The sequence below is a fragment of the Salvelinus alpinus genome, chromosome 18 (assembly GCF_045679555.1).
Source record: "Salvelinus alpinus chromosome 18, SLU_Salpinus.1, whole genome shotgun sequence".
NCBI lineage: Eukaryota > Metazoa > Chordata > Actinopteri > Salmoniformes > Salmonidae > Salvelinus > Salvelinus alpinus.
The window spans coordinates 18,940,618-18,957,913 of record NC_092103.1 but is presented as its reverse complement, the minus strand read 5'-3'; the positions used below and the strand labels follow the sequence as shown (position 1 = coordinate 18,957,913).

Below are 17,296 nucleotides of genomic sequence, written 5' to 3'. Positions count from 1 at the left end.
AGTCTGTTTTTCCTGTTCGTGCGTTCTTCGTTACATGTAAGTTCTTACGTTCAGGTCAGTCTACGTCGTTTGTTGTTTTTGTATCTATTTCAAGTGTTCTTCGTGTTTTCGGTTTTGTTTAATAAATATCATGTCAAGTTACAACGCTGCGTTTTGGTCGAATCCCTGCTCCTCCTCTTCGGATGAAGAGGAGGAGGAATTCCGTTACAGAACCACCCACCAAACCCGGACCAAGCAGCGTAAGTTCGAGCAGTGGCCTACTAAACAGGAGTCTTGGACATGGGAAGAAGTATTGGAGGGAAAAGGACACTGGGCACATATTGGGGAATATCGCCGCGCTCGTGAGGAGATGGAGGCAGCGAGAGCCCAAGAGCGGTGGTATGAGGAGGCAGCAAGGAGACGTGGCTGGAAGCCCGAGAAGAAACCCCAAAAATTTCTTGGGGGGTGGCTAAGAGGTAGTGGGCCGAGGGCAGGTAGGAGACCTGCGCCCACTTCCCAGGCTAACCGTGGAGAGCGGGAGTACGGGCAGACACCGTGTTACGCAGTAGAGCGCACGGTGTTAACTGTACGTGTTCATAGCCCGGTGCGGGTTATTCCACCTCCCCGCACTGGTAGGGCTAGATTGGGCATTGAGCCAGGTGCCATGAAGCCGGCTCAACGCGTCTGGTCTCCAGTGCGTCTCCTCGGGCCGGCATACATGGCACCAGCCTTACGCATGGTGTCCCCGGTTCGCCTACATAGCCCGGTGCGGGTTATTCCACCTCCCTGCACTGGTCTGGCGACGGGGAGCATTCAACCAGGTAAGGTTGGGCAGGCTCAGTGCTCTAGGGAGCCAGTACGCCTGCACGGTCCGGTATTTCCAGCGCTACCTCCCTGCCCCAGCCCAGTAACACCAGTGCCTACACCACGCACCAGGCTTCCAGTGCGTTTCCAGAGCCCTGTTCCTCCTCCACGCACTCTCCCTATGGTGCGTGTCTCCAGCCCAGTGCCTCCAGTTCCGGCACCACGCACTAAGCCACCTGTGCGTCTCCAGAGCCCTGTACACACTGTTCCTTCTCCCCGTACTCGTCCTGATGTGCGTGCCCTCAGCCCGGTACCACCAGTTCCGGTACCACGCACCAGGCCCAAGGTACGCTTTGAGAATTCAGTGTGCCCTGTCCCTGCTCCCCGCACTAGCCTGAAGGTGTTACAACGCTGCGTTTTGGTCGAATCCCTGCTCCTCCTCTTCGGATGAAGAGAATTCCGTCACAAATGTCAATTTTTTAAGCGTACGCACTACTTGTTTACTCTTCGCTCTCTGCTCTCCTTCTGTTTTTTATTTTGGGAAAAAATACGCAAAAATGTCTATTTTAGGATAAGGCTGTAAGGTAACGTGGAAACGGGAAGGGGTCTGAATACTTTCTGAATGCAGTGTACACACACACACACACACACACACACACACACACCACCAGTCAAATGTTTGGACACACCTACTCATTCAAGGGTTTTTCCTTATTTTTACTACATTGTAGAATAATAGTGAAGACATCAAAACTATGAAATAACACATATGGAATCACATAGTAACCCCAAAAAAGTGATAAACAATTCTAAATATATTTTTAATTCTTCTAAGTAGCCACCCTTTGCCTTGACAGCTTTGCACACTTGGCATTCTCTCAACCAGCTTCACCTGGAATGCTTTTCCAAGTCTTGAAGGAGTTCCCACATATGCTGAGCACTTGTTGGCTGCTTTTCCTTCCTTCTGCGGTCCAACTCATCCCAAACCATCTCAATTGGGTTGAGGTTGGGTGATTGTTGAGGCCAGGTCATCTGATGCAGCACATCACTCTCCTTCTTGGTCAAATAGCCTTTACACAGCCTGGAGGTGTGTTGTGTCATTGTCCTGTGGAAAAACAAAATATAGTCCCACTAAGCGCAAACCAGATGGGATTGTGTATCGCTGCAGAATGCTGTGGTAGTCATGTGGGTTAAATGTGCCTTGAGTTCTAAATAAATCACTGCCAGGGTCACGAGCAAAGCACCCCCACACCATCACACCTCCTCTCCATGCTTCACGGTAGGAACCACACATGCGGAGATAATCCGTTCACCTACTCTGCGTCTCACAAAAGACACGCGGTTGGAACCAACAATCTAAAATTTGGACTCAGACTAAAAGGACAGACTTCCACCGGTCTAATATCCATTGCTCGTGTTTATTGGCCCAAGGAAGTCTCTTCTTCTTATTGGTGTCCTTTAGTAGTTGTTTCTTTGCAACAATTCACCCATGACGGTCTGATTCATGCAGTCTCCTCTGAACAGTTGATGTTGAGATGTGTCTGTTACTTGAACTCTGAAGCATTTATTTGGGTTGTAATTTCTGAGGCTGGTAACTCTAATGAAAGTATCCTCTGCAGCAGATGTAACTCTGGGTCATCCTTTCCTGTGGCAGTCCTCATCATAGCGCTTGATGGTTTTTGCAATTGCACTTGCAGAAACTTTCAAAGTTCTTGACATTTTCCAGATTGACTGACCTTCATGTCTTAAAGTAATGACGGACTGTCGTTTCTCTTTGCTCATTTGAGCTGTTCTTGCTATAATATGGAATTGGTCTTTTACACCACCTCTACCTTGTCACAACACAACTGATTGGCTCAAACGCATTAACTTTTTACAAGGCACACCTGTTAATTGAAATGCATTCCAGGTGACTACCTCATGAAGCTGGTTGAGAGAATGCCAAGTGTACAAAGCTTTCATCAAGGCAAAGGGTGGATACTTTGAAGAATCTCAAATATAATATATTTTAATTTGTTTAACACTTTTTTGGTTACTACATGATTCCATGTGTCATTTCATAGTTTTGATGTCTTCACTATTATTCTACAATGTAGAAAATAGTAAAAAAGAAAAGAAAACCCCTGGAATAAGTAGGCGTGTCCAAACCTTTGACTGGTACTAATATACACTGCTCAAAAAAATAAAGGGAACACTAAAATAACACATCCTAGATCTGAATGAATGAAATATTCTTATTAAATACTTTTTTCTTTACATAGTTGAATGTGCTGACAACAAAATCACACAAAAATGATCAATGGAAATCAAATTTATCAACCCAGGACGTTTGGCATTTGCCAGAGAACACCAAGATTGGCAAATTCGCCACTGGCGCCCTGTGCTCTTCACAGATGAAAGCAGGTTCACACTGAGCACATGTGACAGACATGACAGAGTCTGGAGACGCAGTGGAGAACGTTCTGCTGCCTGCAACATCCTCCAGCATGACCGGTTTGGCGGTGGGTCAGTCATGGTGTGGGGTGGCATTTCTTTGGGGGGCCGCACAGCCCTCCATGTGCTCGCAATAAGGCACAAAAGTAAAACTGCTAAAAATGTGGCAAAGACATGAACTTCATGTCCTGAAAACCAAGTGTTATGTTTGTGGCAAATCCAACAACATCACTGAGTACCACTCTTCATATTTTCAAGCATGATGGTGGCTGCATCATGTTATGGGTATGCTTGTCATCGGCAAGGACTATGCAGTTTATGATAAAAATAAATGGAATAGAGCAAAGCACAGGCAAAATCCAAGAGGAAAACCTGGTTCAGGCTACTTTCAAACAGACACTGGGCGACAAATGCACCTTTCAGCAGGATAATAAACCTACAACACAAAGCCAAATATACACCGGAGTTGCTTACCAAGACGACATTGAATGTTCCTGAGTGGCCTAGTTACAGTTTTCTTGAAAATCTGCTTGAAAATCTATGGCAAGACTTGAAAATGGCTGTCTAGCAATGAACAACAACCAACTTGACAAAGTTTGAAGAATTTTAAGAATGTGAAATATTCTACAATCCATGTGTGGAAAGCATTCATAATAATACAACATTTTCTTCCACTGACATTTAAGTATTTTGTGTAGATTGTTAACACAAAAAAGAGAAATCCATTTTACTCACACCTTGTAACAACAAAATGTGGAAAAAGTAAAGGGGTGTGAATACTTGTGTTGCCACCCTAGGGTCATGCACTACTCAAAGCAAATGTAGAACTTCTATTATTCAAAAACATAAAATACCGTCAACTTGAAAAACATTGTGATCTGATATTTTGGCCACATCACCCAGCCCTATATGTATTTGCTGTTGATTATTCAATGTTAAGTCTTTTATACACTAGAAAAGCCGGGCCTCTAGCCATCACATTCTGAGCCAATTCCCAGTTGTTTTAGCGTCAACATTCTAATAAATCCTTTGGTTGTGTTTATGAAGGTCACAGAATACGAAAAAAATTAAGAATATAATAGGATTTATTAGTTTGTTACTGTAGGCTATGTAAAAATAAAAACATGTTAAACTACACAACTCAAGTGTTAATCCATTATTTTGTTTTGGCAGGTCTTAAACATTATGAACCTAACATGCTGACCATACACACGTTATTCAATTGTTGCATCCAAACTGCTCACGAGCGTCTGCCTAGCCAGGCGCTAAGATAGAACTTGGTTCTACTTGTGACGCGCTGCAAATCCTGCCTCTCCCATCTCCTCATTGGTTTTAAGGAGCATATACCCACATGGGTGATTGAAAGATGAACTGAGGTTCACACTCCAGTCCAGTTGGTGGTGGTAATGCACCTTAAAGTTGGTTGCTAACCACCACAAAGTCCAAAGAAGAAGACTGAAGGAGGAGAGATTACTAGAAACTAACTCGGTTTACCCTTTTATCTGTCGATTAATTGTCAGAGGACCTTTTGCATTTCAGGTAAAATAACAACCCAATGTTTAGATCCCAGGACAAATTAGCTAGCAACAGCAAGCTAGCTAGCTAAATTGCCATGAATGTTTAATGCTTTTCGACATAATTAATATAGTTGGTTCAGAGGTCTTTTTCATATTTCAACCTGCGGTCCTGATCGCGTCAGGTGTGGATGGACATAATCAACATACGTGCACGCCTGGTGTAGTCAGCATGTAGGAAAATAACAGAATACCATATTTGAAGTTTTATTATGTTACAAGTCTGCGCTTCCTTGCCTATATGCAGCCGTGAGTGCTCAGGTGTTGAACACGTGGAACCGCAGTCATCTTTGTAAAAAGTTACATTTTGAAATAGAGCCCATTTGCTAAATGTTTTGAGTTGTTTGGCCAAAGCAGTTATTTTATAAACCTTATAATATGCTCTTTCTGATAGGTAATATAAATCAAAATGTCTGACCTGCATGAACCTAGGATTAGAAAAAATTATTATTTTGGTAAGCTCCATTCCCTTTGTCAATTTCACACACTGTTCTGTTCCCTCAGTGTCTTCATTCACAATTGAAAATATTGTCACCCATCAGACTATTGTCAATTGAAACTTGTCTTTAGGCTACATATATGAGTGAAATTAGTTTCAATATAGTTTAGGTGTAGTTTTGATCGGCCATTATCAGATGGGCAGCCAACTGTCGGGTGAAGGAAGGGGTAATGACACGTCCTCCTAAAACTGATTATAACAAACTGATAATGATGAAGGAAAAATGTATACAGTAGAGTATTACAATATTATTTTGTACAATATCATAGTCTATGACTCCAAGTACTGATTGTAAAAAAATATTTTTAAAATTAAAATGTACACGGCAGTTAACGTTAGCTAGCGCTAGTCGGCTGTACCTGTGCCAAAACGCCGGTATTTCTCCTTCTCTAGCTTTATATCATTTTTTTTAATGCTGAGACATGTTTAACTTCTCTAGGGTAGGGGGCAGCATTTTCACGTTTGGATGAAAAACATACCCAAATTCAACTGCCAGTTACTCATCCCCAGGAGATAAGATATGCATATTATTAGTAGATTTGGATAGAAAACACTCTGAAGTTTCTAAAACTGTTTGAATCATGTCTGTGAGTATAACAGAACTTATTTAGCAGGTGAAACCTCGAGGACAAACCATTCAGATTTTTTTTTTTTGAGGTCACTGTCTTTTCAATGAGTTTTCATTGGGAAATCAGATTTTAAAGCGAATTGCTTGCAGTTCCTATGGATTCCACTAGATGTCAACAGTCTTGAGAAATAGGTTGAGGTTATTCCTTTGTGTAATGAAGAAATACGGCCATCTTGAAGTCGAGGCACTCCAGGTGTCCTGGACATGCGCTTCAATCAAACAGAAGGCATGGTACATATCGTTTTAATCCTGTATTGAACACATATCATCCCGTCTTCAATTTTATCAATTATTAACGTTAAAAAATACCCAAAGTTGTATTACAAAAGTAGTTTGACATTTTTGGGCAAAATTTACAGGTAACCTTTGAGATAATTTGTCGTCACGTTTGACGTTGGAACCGGTGTTTTTCTGGATCAAATGCGTCAAATAAATGGACATTCTGGATATATATCGACGGAATTAATCGAACAAAAGGACCATTTGTGATGTTTATGGGACATATTGGAGTGCCAACAACAGAAGCTCGTCAAAGGTAAGGCATGAATTATATTTTTATTTCTGCGTTTTATGTCGCGCCTGCAGGGTTGAAATGTTTTCTCTCTTTTGTTTACTATGGTGCTATGCTCAGATAATAGCATCGTATGCTTTCGCTGAAAAGCCTATTTGAATTCTGACATGTTGGCTGGATTCACAACCAGTGTAGCTTTAATTTGTTATCTTTCATGTGTGATTTAATGAAAGTGATTATTATTACGTGATTATTATTATCGGACCCTACTGGTCATCTATGAACATCTTGGTGCTGACCTGTTGCACCCTCTACAACCACTGTGATTATTATTATCGGACCCTGCTGGTCATCTATGAACATCTTCTGTTATAATCTCCACCCAGCACAGCCAGAAGAAGACTGGCCACCCCGCAGAGCCTGGTTCCACTACGTTTCTTCCTAGGTTCCTGCCTTTCTAGGGAGTTTTTCCTAGCCACCGTGCTTCTACATCTGCATTGCTTGTTGTTTGGGGTTTTAGGCTGGGTTTCTGTACAGCACGGTGGCTAGGAGACATTCTACATGTAGCACCTTAAACTGAATTGACTATTTAATAACATTACATGGCAAAAATAGTAGCACTGGAAAGTTACATCTTGAGTGATAAAGTAAATGCTTTGAATTACTTTACCCGCAGCTACACACTGCAGTTTGAGTTGACCGCTGCAGTGGTGCACATTATAGACTGTTAACTTCATCTGAACAGCGGAGTGTCAGCAACAATAATGCATGTCTTTTCAGTGCACACACCGTAACAGAGAAAATAAAATACTTGAGAATAAATGTACTTGGGAATCATTTCTTAGCCTAATACAGAAGCATGTCTGTTCTATGTCATCTCCAAACCAGCCCCCTTATTCTATATTTCTGAGAATAACCTCCCCATCCTGCCTCTTACCGAGCTGACGTCCCAGATCTTTAGAGTCTTGTCGTCAGATGCTGAAACCAGGAGGTTGGAGTCTGAGGACCAGGCGACATCTGAGATCCCCTGCAGATGACAAGTGAAAGGTCAACTTGGTTTGTGCCACACTAGTGGCATATCCATTAAAAAAATATATATATAATGGAAGCTTGAACTCACAAGTTTGTGTCCCGATATTGTTTTCTCAAACTTTCCATCGTAAGCTCCCCAAATTTTTATCAGTTTGTCAGCAGCTGTAAAACATATGTCAAGACAGGTTACGTGAGCATTTTCTACTGAAATGTAGTGTTATCATTTGAAATATTTTCACTATTAGAATAATGTTTTTTTTAGCCCGTAGTTCTTTAAGTATTGCTCACGAGCCAAAAGCGGTCCCCAAAATTGCATACTAAATCACATATCTGCAGATATGTGCACCACGTCATTGTTCGCTCTCTGGAACTTTAATTGCTAGGGGGGCGGCCCACGTGGGGGAAAATGGCGCAGTACATCTTCCATAAAAACTGTCACTTTCAAACTAGGGATTTCATGGCTAATTTAGTTAAGACAGTAAGTCTGCTCATAGATTACGCATGTACAGTATGAACTACACATCCAGCCCAAAGCAGGAGGTTTAAAGTCGCCAAAGTTCCGGAGCATGTCTAACTGTGCCTTTCTCTAGTTATCATGCAAGAGTGATCAGATCATTTACATTGAAAGAACGTTGCATTTAATTAACTGTTATACATTTTATTCTACAACAACTTGTGCATGCAATGTTACAAGCCTAATAATAGCAGTATTCGGTAAACCTACTGTTCTAAGCCCACCTAAAGCACTCATCATAAAAACTTACATGAACTGGCGAGCCACTCTCCACTGGGACTGAACTTGACAGACGAAACTGCTTTTGTGTGGCCGGCTAAGGTGAATTTCAGGGTGTAGTTGGGCTTGACTGGTGCCGACTAAATAGGGGAAGTAAACAATTGGAACAGGAAAGCAGTTCAGTTGATATCTGTAGAAGCATTTAAGGCAATTTTCCGTAAAAAAAATATATTTTCAGACACCGTGTAAATAGCAGACACAGGACAATCTGGCTACATGGTATCTTTAAGTATCAAGTGACAGGGGTTTCATCAACGCAGGCCCCAGCGAACCAATGAGGTAGTAGCCTATCCGTACAAATCCATAGGAAAAAACATTTGAATGGTAATAAGGCTAGCCATTGTCTTCCGTCAGATGGCGTCATTCTAACGTGACATGCAGTTACCAGGAGCCATACCTGCAGACAGCTGTCACGCTATCTGGCGACAATGAGGGCAAGCATGAACCCATACCTTACTCTGGCTGGCAGATGCAGATGACGTTTTAGTGGCCTCAGTTTCTGGTTTCTTCTCCTCTGTTGCCATGGTGATAGTGATGTAGCCGAAGGGGAGGGGGATTGGTTTGTGAAAGCACGTGGGACAACCAGCCTGCAAAAGAGGAGAGCAGAGCAGAAAGGAATGTTCATTATGCCAAGATGTAGCCGACTAAACTCAATTCCATGGTGAAGGAAGTTTCTGATGAACTCCAACTCAGTTGAAAAGAAACCAGGCTTTGTGGAACTCAGCTCTGACTACGTCAATTCTCCCAAGGTCAATACTTCAACAAAAACTTCTTATGAAACGCTTACCTAATACCCATGTTTGTCCTCTGTGGGTGTGCCTTTGTTTGCTGAAATCAATACTTATTAATAAAACCTTAACCAATTAACCAGACTGTTTCCTAGTTGAGATTCAATTAACACATGTGCATTTGTGCTGAGTTGCCATCTTAGAGGAACAGCAATGAGCAAACAGTTGGTGGTTGTATTTGATAAACGTTTAATGGAAAAGTATGGATTTCAGCAAAGAAAGGCATGCAACTACAGAGGACATTTTTTTTTTTTTTTTTTTAATGTATTGACCTTGGGCAAATCTATGTCGTTGGAGAAGAATTCAACAAAGCCTGGTCTCTGCTAAACTTCGTTGGTGGAGTTAATCCGAAATTCACCATGGGTCGTCACTAGTTACCACAGCCAAAGTCAGAAGACCCACCTACTCGATCAGATGAGGGAGTGTGATGATGCACATTACGTTTTTTTAGAAAAAGCCTAATTTTCAGCCTCCCGGGTGGTGCAGTACTAGCTGTGCCACCAGAGATTCTGGGTTCGAGCCCAGGCTCTTTCGCAGCCGGCCGCGACCGGGAGGTCAATGGGGCGACGCACAATTGGCCCAGCGTCGTCTGGGTTAGGGAGGGTTTGGCTGGCAGGGATATCCTTGTCACATCGCGCACTAGCGACTCCTGTGGCGGGCCGGGCGCAGTGCACGCTGACCAGGTCGCCAGGTGTACGTGTTTCCTCCGACACATTGGTGCGGCTGGCTTCCGGGTTGGATGTGCATTGTGTCAAGAAGCAGTGCGGCTAGGTTGGGTTGTGTTTCGGAGGACGCATGGCTCTCGACCTTCGCCTCCCCCGAGTCCGTACGGAAGTTGCAGCGACCAATTGGATACCACGAAATTGGGGGGGGGAAAAGGGGTCAAATAAAACACAAATTTTAAAAATAGCCTAATTTTCGAATTGGCATCTATCAAGTTTAAGCTTGAGGACCAATTAATTAAATACATTCGGGAACAAGAATTAGCAACTTCACTAAAATTCATAACATTGAGAAAGGACAAACTTCGTCATTTATTTTTTAGATAACTAGTAGCTAACTTTTGCTACTCATCTACAATGAGCTAGCTAGCATAAGGGATTCCATTCCAAGCACAGGAGGTATTCTATATATATTTTTTTTTACCTTTCTTTAACTAGGCAAGTCAGTTCAGAACAAATTCTTATTTTCAATGACAGCCTAGAAACAGTGGGTTAACTGCCTTGTTCAGGGGTAGAATGACAGATTTATACCTTGTCAGCTCGGGGATTCGAACTTGCTACCCTGCCGCTCCATTTGATAGAGCCATGTCGTTAGTTTCCCTACAAGCCTATCATTCCAATAGTAATATATCATATTCATGATCATTGGCAGGAAAAAAACTCAGATGGGAGAGTAAAAGTCTCCCATTCAATGGTGTTCTGTTTCAAGTTGTGGGCACAAAGAAGTATGAATAGTGCCACCAGGGGAAACGAACAATAAGGCAGTAAATTCAAAGACGGAGCACTTTTTACAACATTAATTTCATTTTAATAATGTTGAAGTACTAACTAACAATGGAATGTTCTTTAATAAAACTGAAGAACGTGGTACTTTAAAACGGGTGTCCTAACTCTGTGTTCAACTAAAGATCACATATTGCAAGAGTATGTAATGATGAGTACCAATTCATATGTAATGTGTATATCAAACTGTATTCCTACCACCTAATACTGTGCATAAAAGTATAAGAATAAATGTACAGTTGAAGTCGGAAGTTTACATACACCTTAGCCAAATACATTTAAACTCCGTTTTTCACAATTCCTGCCATTTAATCCTTGTGAAAATTACCCTTCACAGGTCAGTTAGGAACACCACTTTATTTTAAGAATGTGAAATGTCAGAATAATAGTGGAGAGAATGATGTATTTCAGCTTTTAATTCTATCATCACATTCCCAGTGGGTCAGAAGTTTACATACACTCAATTAGTATTTGGGTCAACTTGGGTCAAATGTTTCGGGTAGCCTTCCAAAAGCTTCCCACAATAAGTTGGGTGAATTTTGGCCCATTCCTCCTGACAGAGCTGGTGTAACTGAGTCAGGTTTGTAGGCCTCCTTGCTCGCACACGCTTTTTCAGTTCTGCCAACACATTTTTATACGATTGAGGTCAGGGCTTTGTAATGGCCACTCCAATACCTTGACATTGTTGTCCTTAAGCCATTTTGCCACAACTTTGGAAGTATGCTTGGGGTCATTGTCCATTTGGAAGACCCATTAGTGACCAAGCTTTACCTTCCTGACTGATGTCTTGAGATGTTGCTTCAATATATCCACATAATTTTCCTTCCTCGTGATGTCATCTATTTTGTGAAGTGCACCAGTCCCTCCTGCAGCAAAGCACCCCCACAACATGATGCTGCCACCCCAGTGCTTCACGGTTGGGATGGTGTTCTTCGGCTTTCAAGCCTCCCCCTTTTCCACCAAACATAAAAATGGTCATCATGGCCAAACAGTTCTATTTTGTTTCATCAGACCAGAGGACATTTCTCCAAAAAGTATGATCTTTGTACCCATGTGCAGTTGCAAACCGTAGTCTGGCATTTTTATGGTGGTTTTGGAGCAGTGGCTTCTTCCTTGCTGAGCGGACTTTCAGGTTATGTCGATATAGGACTCGTTTTACTGTGGATATAGATACTTTTGCACATGTTTCCTCCAGCATCTTCACAAGGTCCTTTGCTGTTGTTCTGGGATTGATTTGCACTTTTCGCACCAAAGTACGTTCTTCTCTAGGAGAGAGAAAGCTTCTCCTTCCTGAGCGGTATGACTGCTGCGTGGTCCCATGTTGTTTATACTTGAATCCTATTGTTTGTACAGATGAACGTGGTAAAATTACTTGTGTCATGCACAAAGCAGATGTCCTAACAGACTTGCCAAAACTATAGTTTGTTAACCGTAAATAGGTTTTCTCCAATGTCTGCATTTGTTTTTAAAACGGCATGAAGACAAACAAATTGATACATGATTTGAGATTATTTTCGTAATCCACAAGTAAAACGTACAGTTTCACATTTTATTTATAAAATTGGCAGATTTTTGGCAGATTAAGAAACTTCAACCCTTTTACCTTATTAGGCACATAGGAACTTAATATAGGCATTTATTAAACTTAAAATAGACTTGCAGTACACCTTTGCACTTACATGGCACTTTTTTTAGACACGCAAAGCTTTTTACCTGCTATTTATTTTATTCCCCCCCACCCCCTTTCTTCGGAGGACAAATGTAACTTTGTTTTACATTTCAGTTTAAAACAAAATTTTTGTTACATGTACAACTGAAGTCAGAAGTTTACATACACTTAGGTTGGAGTCATTAAAACTCATTTTTCAACCACTCCACAAATGTCTTGTTATTAAGACAAGTAACTATGAGTAAGGGCAAACATCATAAGCGGAGTTAGAATAAGACATCTGATTACCACTTTGCATTTAAAAAGGTTGGTTTTATTATAGCTAACAAATAACCAAATCATTGATGATCACTAGATAAAAGAAATCCATTGGAGTTTCTCAAAATGCATACTACCGTGCCCCGAGCACACAAATTGGAACACGGAGGGCACTTCTCCAATGCATACTCTGTTTGCATGCTTCAAAATATGTACATCGATACAACCTCCAACAGAAAGTATAAAAAGAAATGACGCAACCACGTAAAAATGACACAATCTATTGAAATCAATGGCAGCCATTATTTGCGCAGATCAAGAGAAAATACACTTCCGACTTCAGAATGAAATATTGCCTATTCACATCTCATATGTTGCCTGACTAAAACATTTTATCTTGATATGTTAACAAATACAGTACCAGTCAAAAGTTAGGACACACCTACTCATTCCAGGGTTTTTCTTTATTTTCACTATTTTCTACATCAACTGGTCAACTCTGATTTACCACCCAAAGATATCCCTGCACAACGTGTATTTGCGCCCCTACTGGATGGAAACTACAAGTGTAATGGCTGTGCTCAATGCAATGGAACTTATAAATGTAGATGCTTCAAAACACCCCCAAACAGGGAAACAGATCCCAATCAAAGGTGTGCTCCACTAAGGCAGTTATTTATCTTAGAACTTGTCCTTGTGGTAAAAATTATGTGGGTAAAACAAAGCGCAAATTAAAAGTACGAATCTCGGAGCATCGTAGCACCATTAGATGCAAAAACTTGACTTACCCAGTTACAGCCCACTTTTTGGAAGAAAACCCCTCGATTTCGCTCTACGTTATATTGGAATCGAACATGTCACCCTCCCTAGGAGAGAAGGTGACCTCGACAATTTATTGTTAAAACGAGAGGCTGCTTGGATCTTTAATTTAAAAGACCCTAGCTCCCTTCGGTCTCAATGTAGACTTAGATCTGAAGCCATTCTTGTGATTATTGTGATTTTGCTATTGTAAATATTTGTAGGCTTATGTAGCCAAATTGTATCTATGATCGTACGCTATTCATTTATGTTTTTTGTATGCCATTTTATATATGAGAATTAACCAATGATATCAGGCCACACCCGGCCATGATTACAGACACCTGTGTGTCTTTTGACACTATATAAATTAGGCATCCCGCAGTGTTTGTCATTATACCCTGATGAAGACAGCTTGTCTGTCGAAAAATAAACAAATAAAAATGTTTGCATCTGAGCTCCTAGTGTGCGGCTCTCCTTTATTTTTTAAAGAATAATATTGAAGACATCAAAACTATGAAATAACACATATGGAATCACGTACTAACCAAAACAGTGTTAAACAAATCAAAATATATTTTATATTTGAGATTCTTCAAAGTAGCCACCCTTTGCCTTGATGACAGCTTTGCACAATCTTGGCGTTCTCTCAACCAGCTTCATGAAGTAGTCATCAAGAATGCATTTCAATTAACAGGCGTGCCTTGTTAAAAGTTCATTTGTGGAATTTCTTTCCTTCAAAATGTGTTTGAGCCAATCAGTTGTGTTGTGACAAGATAGGGGTGGTATACAGAAGATTGTATTTTACCAAATAGGGCCAAGTCCATATTATGGCAAGAACAGTTTAAATAAGCAAAGAGAAATGACAGTCCATCATTACTTTAAGACTTGAAGGTCAGCCAATACGGAAATTGTCAAGAACTTTTAAAGTTTCTTCAAGTGCAGTCACAAAAACCATCAAAAGCTATGATTCAATTGGCTCTCATGAGGACCGCCACGGGAAAGGAAGACCCAGAGTTACCTCTGCTGCAGAGGATACGCTCATTAGTTACAAGCCTCAGAAATTGCAACCCAAATAAATGCTTCAGAGTTCAAGTAACAGACATCTCAACATCAACTGTTCAGAGGAGACTGTGTAAATCAGGCCTTCATGGTCAAATTGCTGCAAAGAAACCACTAGTAAAGGACACCAATAATAAGAAGAGACTTGCTTGGGCCAAGAAACACAATGGATGGAAACGCTATGGACATTAGACCGGTGGAAATCTGTCATTTGGTCTGATTTTAGATTTTTGGTTCCAACCGCCGAGTCTTTGTGAGATGCAGAGTAGGTGAACGGATTATCTCCGCATGTGTAGTTTCCACCGTGAAGCATGAAGGAGGTGCGATGGTGCTTTGCTGGTGACATTGTCTATGATTTATTTAGAATTCAAGACACACTTAACCATTATGGCTACCTCAGCATTCTGCAGTGATATGCCATCCAATCCGGTTTGCGCTTCGTGGAACTATCATTTGTTTTTCAACAGGACAATGACCCAACACACCTCCAGGCTGTGTATGGGCTATTTGACCAAGGAGAGTGATGAGTGCTGCATCAGATGACCTGGCCTCCACAATCACCCAACCTCAACCCAATTGAGATGGTTTGGGATGAGTTGGACCGCAGAGTGAAGGAAAAGCAGCCAACAAGTGCTCAGCATATGTGGGAACTCCTTCAAAACTGTTGGAAAAGCATTCCAGGTGAAGCTGGTTGAGAGAATGCCAAGAGTGCAAAGCTGTCATCAAAGCAAAGGGTGGCAACTTTGAAGAATCTCAAATCTAAAATACATTTTGATTTGTTTAACACTTTTTTGGTTACTACATGATTCCATATGTGTTATTTCATAGTTTTGATGTCTTCACTATTATTCTACAATGTAGAAAAGTCAAAATTAACAAAAACACTTGAAGAGTAGGTGTGTCCAAACCTTTTGACTGGTACTGTACATGCAGTGTTAATTTTGGCATGTTAACCTGCCTACATACAGTAGATATGTACATAATAAGTCAACAGGGCTAACTGGCTAACTACTAGTACTGTTAGCTAGCCAGATAGCTAAAAATAAATATTTGTTTGCTGGCTACCCAAGAATTGACATCCATCTTACATAATATTAGTATTTGGTCATTTTTGCCTGTTAAACTATCTGGTTAGCTACATTATTACGATTCACATATAGCTAGTTGATAATTATGAATGAAAATCGTTGCTTTGTGTATATATATATATATATATCGTCTATTGTTGCCATTGTCCTGGCTGGAAGAAGGTTCAGTGACGCGTGAGGTAATACAGCAGGGGGAGTGCGATTGTTTCTCAAATGTATTGTTTTATGCATTCTCCACACTCTCATCCTCACAAGAACATACTCAAGAAAACGTGGTCGAAGAATAAACTCGGAGCATGAGAACAAAGATAGAATAATAAGACAGATATTTCACTGGATGGTATAAATGTGAAGCATTGAACTAAGTTTTGTAGACTTTTTGTATCGCGTTTCCACTCACTACCAAATATGGTATATGGAAAAGGGTATGGAAGATGGATTTGGGTGACATTCTGCCAATCTTCTCATGAATGAAATATTTGATCTCAATACCGTTTTCTGTTTCCAAAACTAGAATCTGTTATGAACAGAGTGGACTGCGTTTTGTAGACTGTTTTTTTATTGCGTTGTTTAGAAAGTGCAAAAAGGCAAAATGGGGTTATTGCACACGCGCACTTCACATAGTAGGCGTTCCCTAACGCAAATATGCAAATTATACTAGGACACGCCAACAGGATCTCGCTAGCTCGTGCTTGGCTCTGCCCACCTCATTACTTGGTCTGCCCACTATGACTAATTTGTTCCCATTGGAAACGACAGGCTGTGGCATCTTTTGGTTTAGTTATAAAGATATTTGAGCATGTGGAGCACGGTAGGTTGCATATTGAGAAACACCCCATGGTCCTCGTCTGCATACACTCCCTCATCTGATTGGTCGTTTCCCACGAACCGTAAACCGGCATACGCATCGTCACACTCCAGCTGATTGGTCGAGTAGGCGGGCATTCTGACTGTTGTAACTAGTGACGACAATGGAGTTGAGTTAGCTTTTCGATGACGATATTGTCAGGGGAAATGTAAGGATAAGAAATTGTATAGATACAACGCAAGACGATACCCTTTAGTTTGTAGATGAATATAACAATATTGGATATGATTTTGAACTCTAGGTATAATTTTGTTAGTAACGTAGCGACTGGTAAATTACCCCCACACTGGCTTCCTACCCAGTCATGGATGGCACAGCTAAGTAACGTTAGCTCGGTAGAGCCGAGTAGTTAACTAAGTAATAATGACGTTCGTTTGTCTGGAGAAAGAGAGGAGATACTATGTTACCTGGCTGGCCAGCTAACTAACTGCCATTGCAAGTAAACAAATTACCGTGAGTTAGATAGCTATAGTAACCTCATTAACCGCAGTTGTGGAAGTACCGCAGATGGGCCTGTTTCTTTTCTAGCTACGATAGTTAGCAATGTTGTTCGCGAACACTAACGTAGTGTGCATCTTGTTGGTGATAATAGCTAGCTAATGGTTTTAATCCAGGTAGTTATTGTATGAATCCTATCCTTCAAAATATAGTTAACTATGTTAAACACACATGGCCTTACTCTCTCGTTTAGCTAGCTTCTCACTGCACATGCAAATTGCAAGGTCTACTAGTTACCAGGCTAGCTAGCTGACGTTACTCCATTCAAACAATAAAATCAGGGATACTCACGGTAAGGCCCAGTGTTAAAATGTATTTGCTCGGCCGAATTTCTTCCTTTAGGAAGAAATCTTATCAATTACACGAATTTGTTTAGCCTATAAATACGATGAATGTATTTTCGCCCTAATTGAGCATGAATAAAAATCTAGGGGCAGTTCGTTTCAGTTTAGGGCTCAGGCGGGGAATGTGGCAGTGAAGAAGACACACATTGCGCATGTGTGCTTAGG

At 41.1% G+C, this 17,296-nt stretch overlaps 1 protein-coding gene across 1 annotated transcript in view; it reads right to left on the bottom strand.

Annotated features, from left to right (window-relative positions):
* LOC139543944 (WD repeat-containing protein 5-like) overlaps window positions 1-17,295 on the bottom strand; it is a 29,544-nt gene extending 12,249 nt beyond the window's left edge. Inside the window, exons 1-5 of the mRNA XM_071350540.1 lie at window positions 17,079-17,295; window positions 8,706-8,840; window positions 8,225-8,333; window positions 7,549-7,622; window positions 7,366-7,455 (exon numbers count right to left, since the gene is read on the bottom strand). Of these exons, the coding sequence (XP_071206641.1) occupies window positions 7,366-7,455; window positions 7,549-7,622; window positions 8,225-8,333; window positions 8,706-8,777 (345 nt within the window). The 5' untranslated portion in view covers window positions 8,778-8,840; window positions 17,079-17,295. The remainder of the gene's footprint in view (window positions 1-7,365; window positions 7,456-7,548; window positions 7,623-8,224; window positions 8,334-8,705; window positions 8,841-17,078) is intronic.
* Between the last annotated feature and the right edge of the window lies 1 nt (window position 17,296).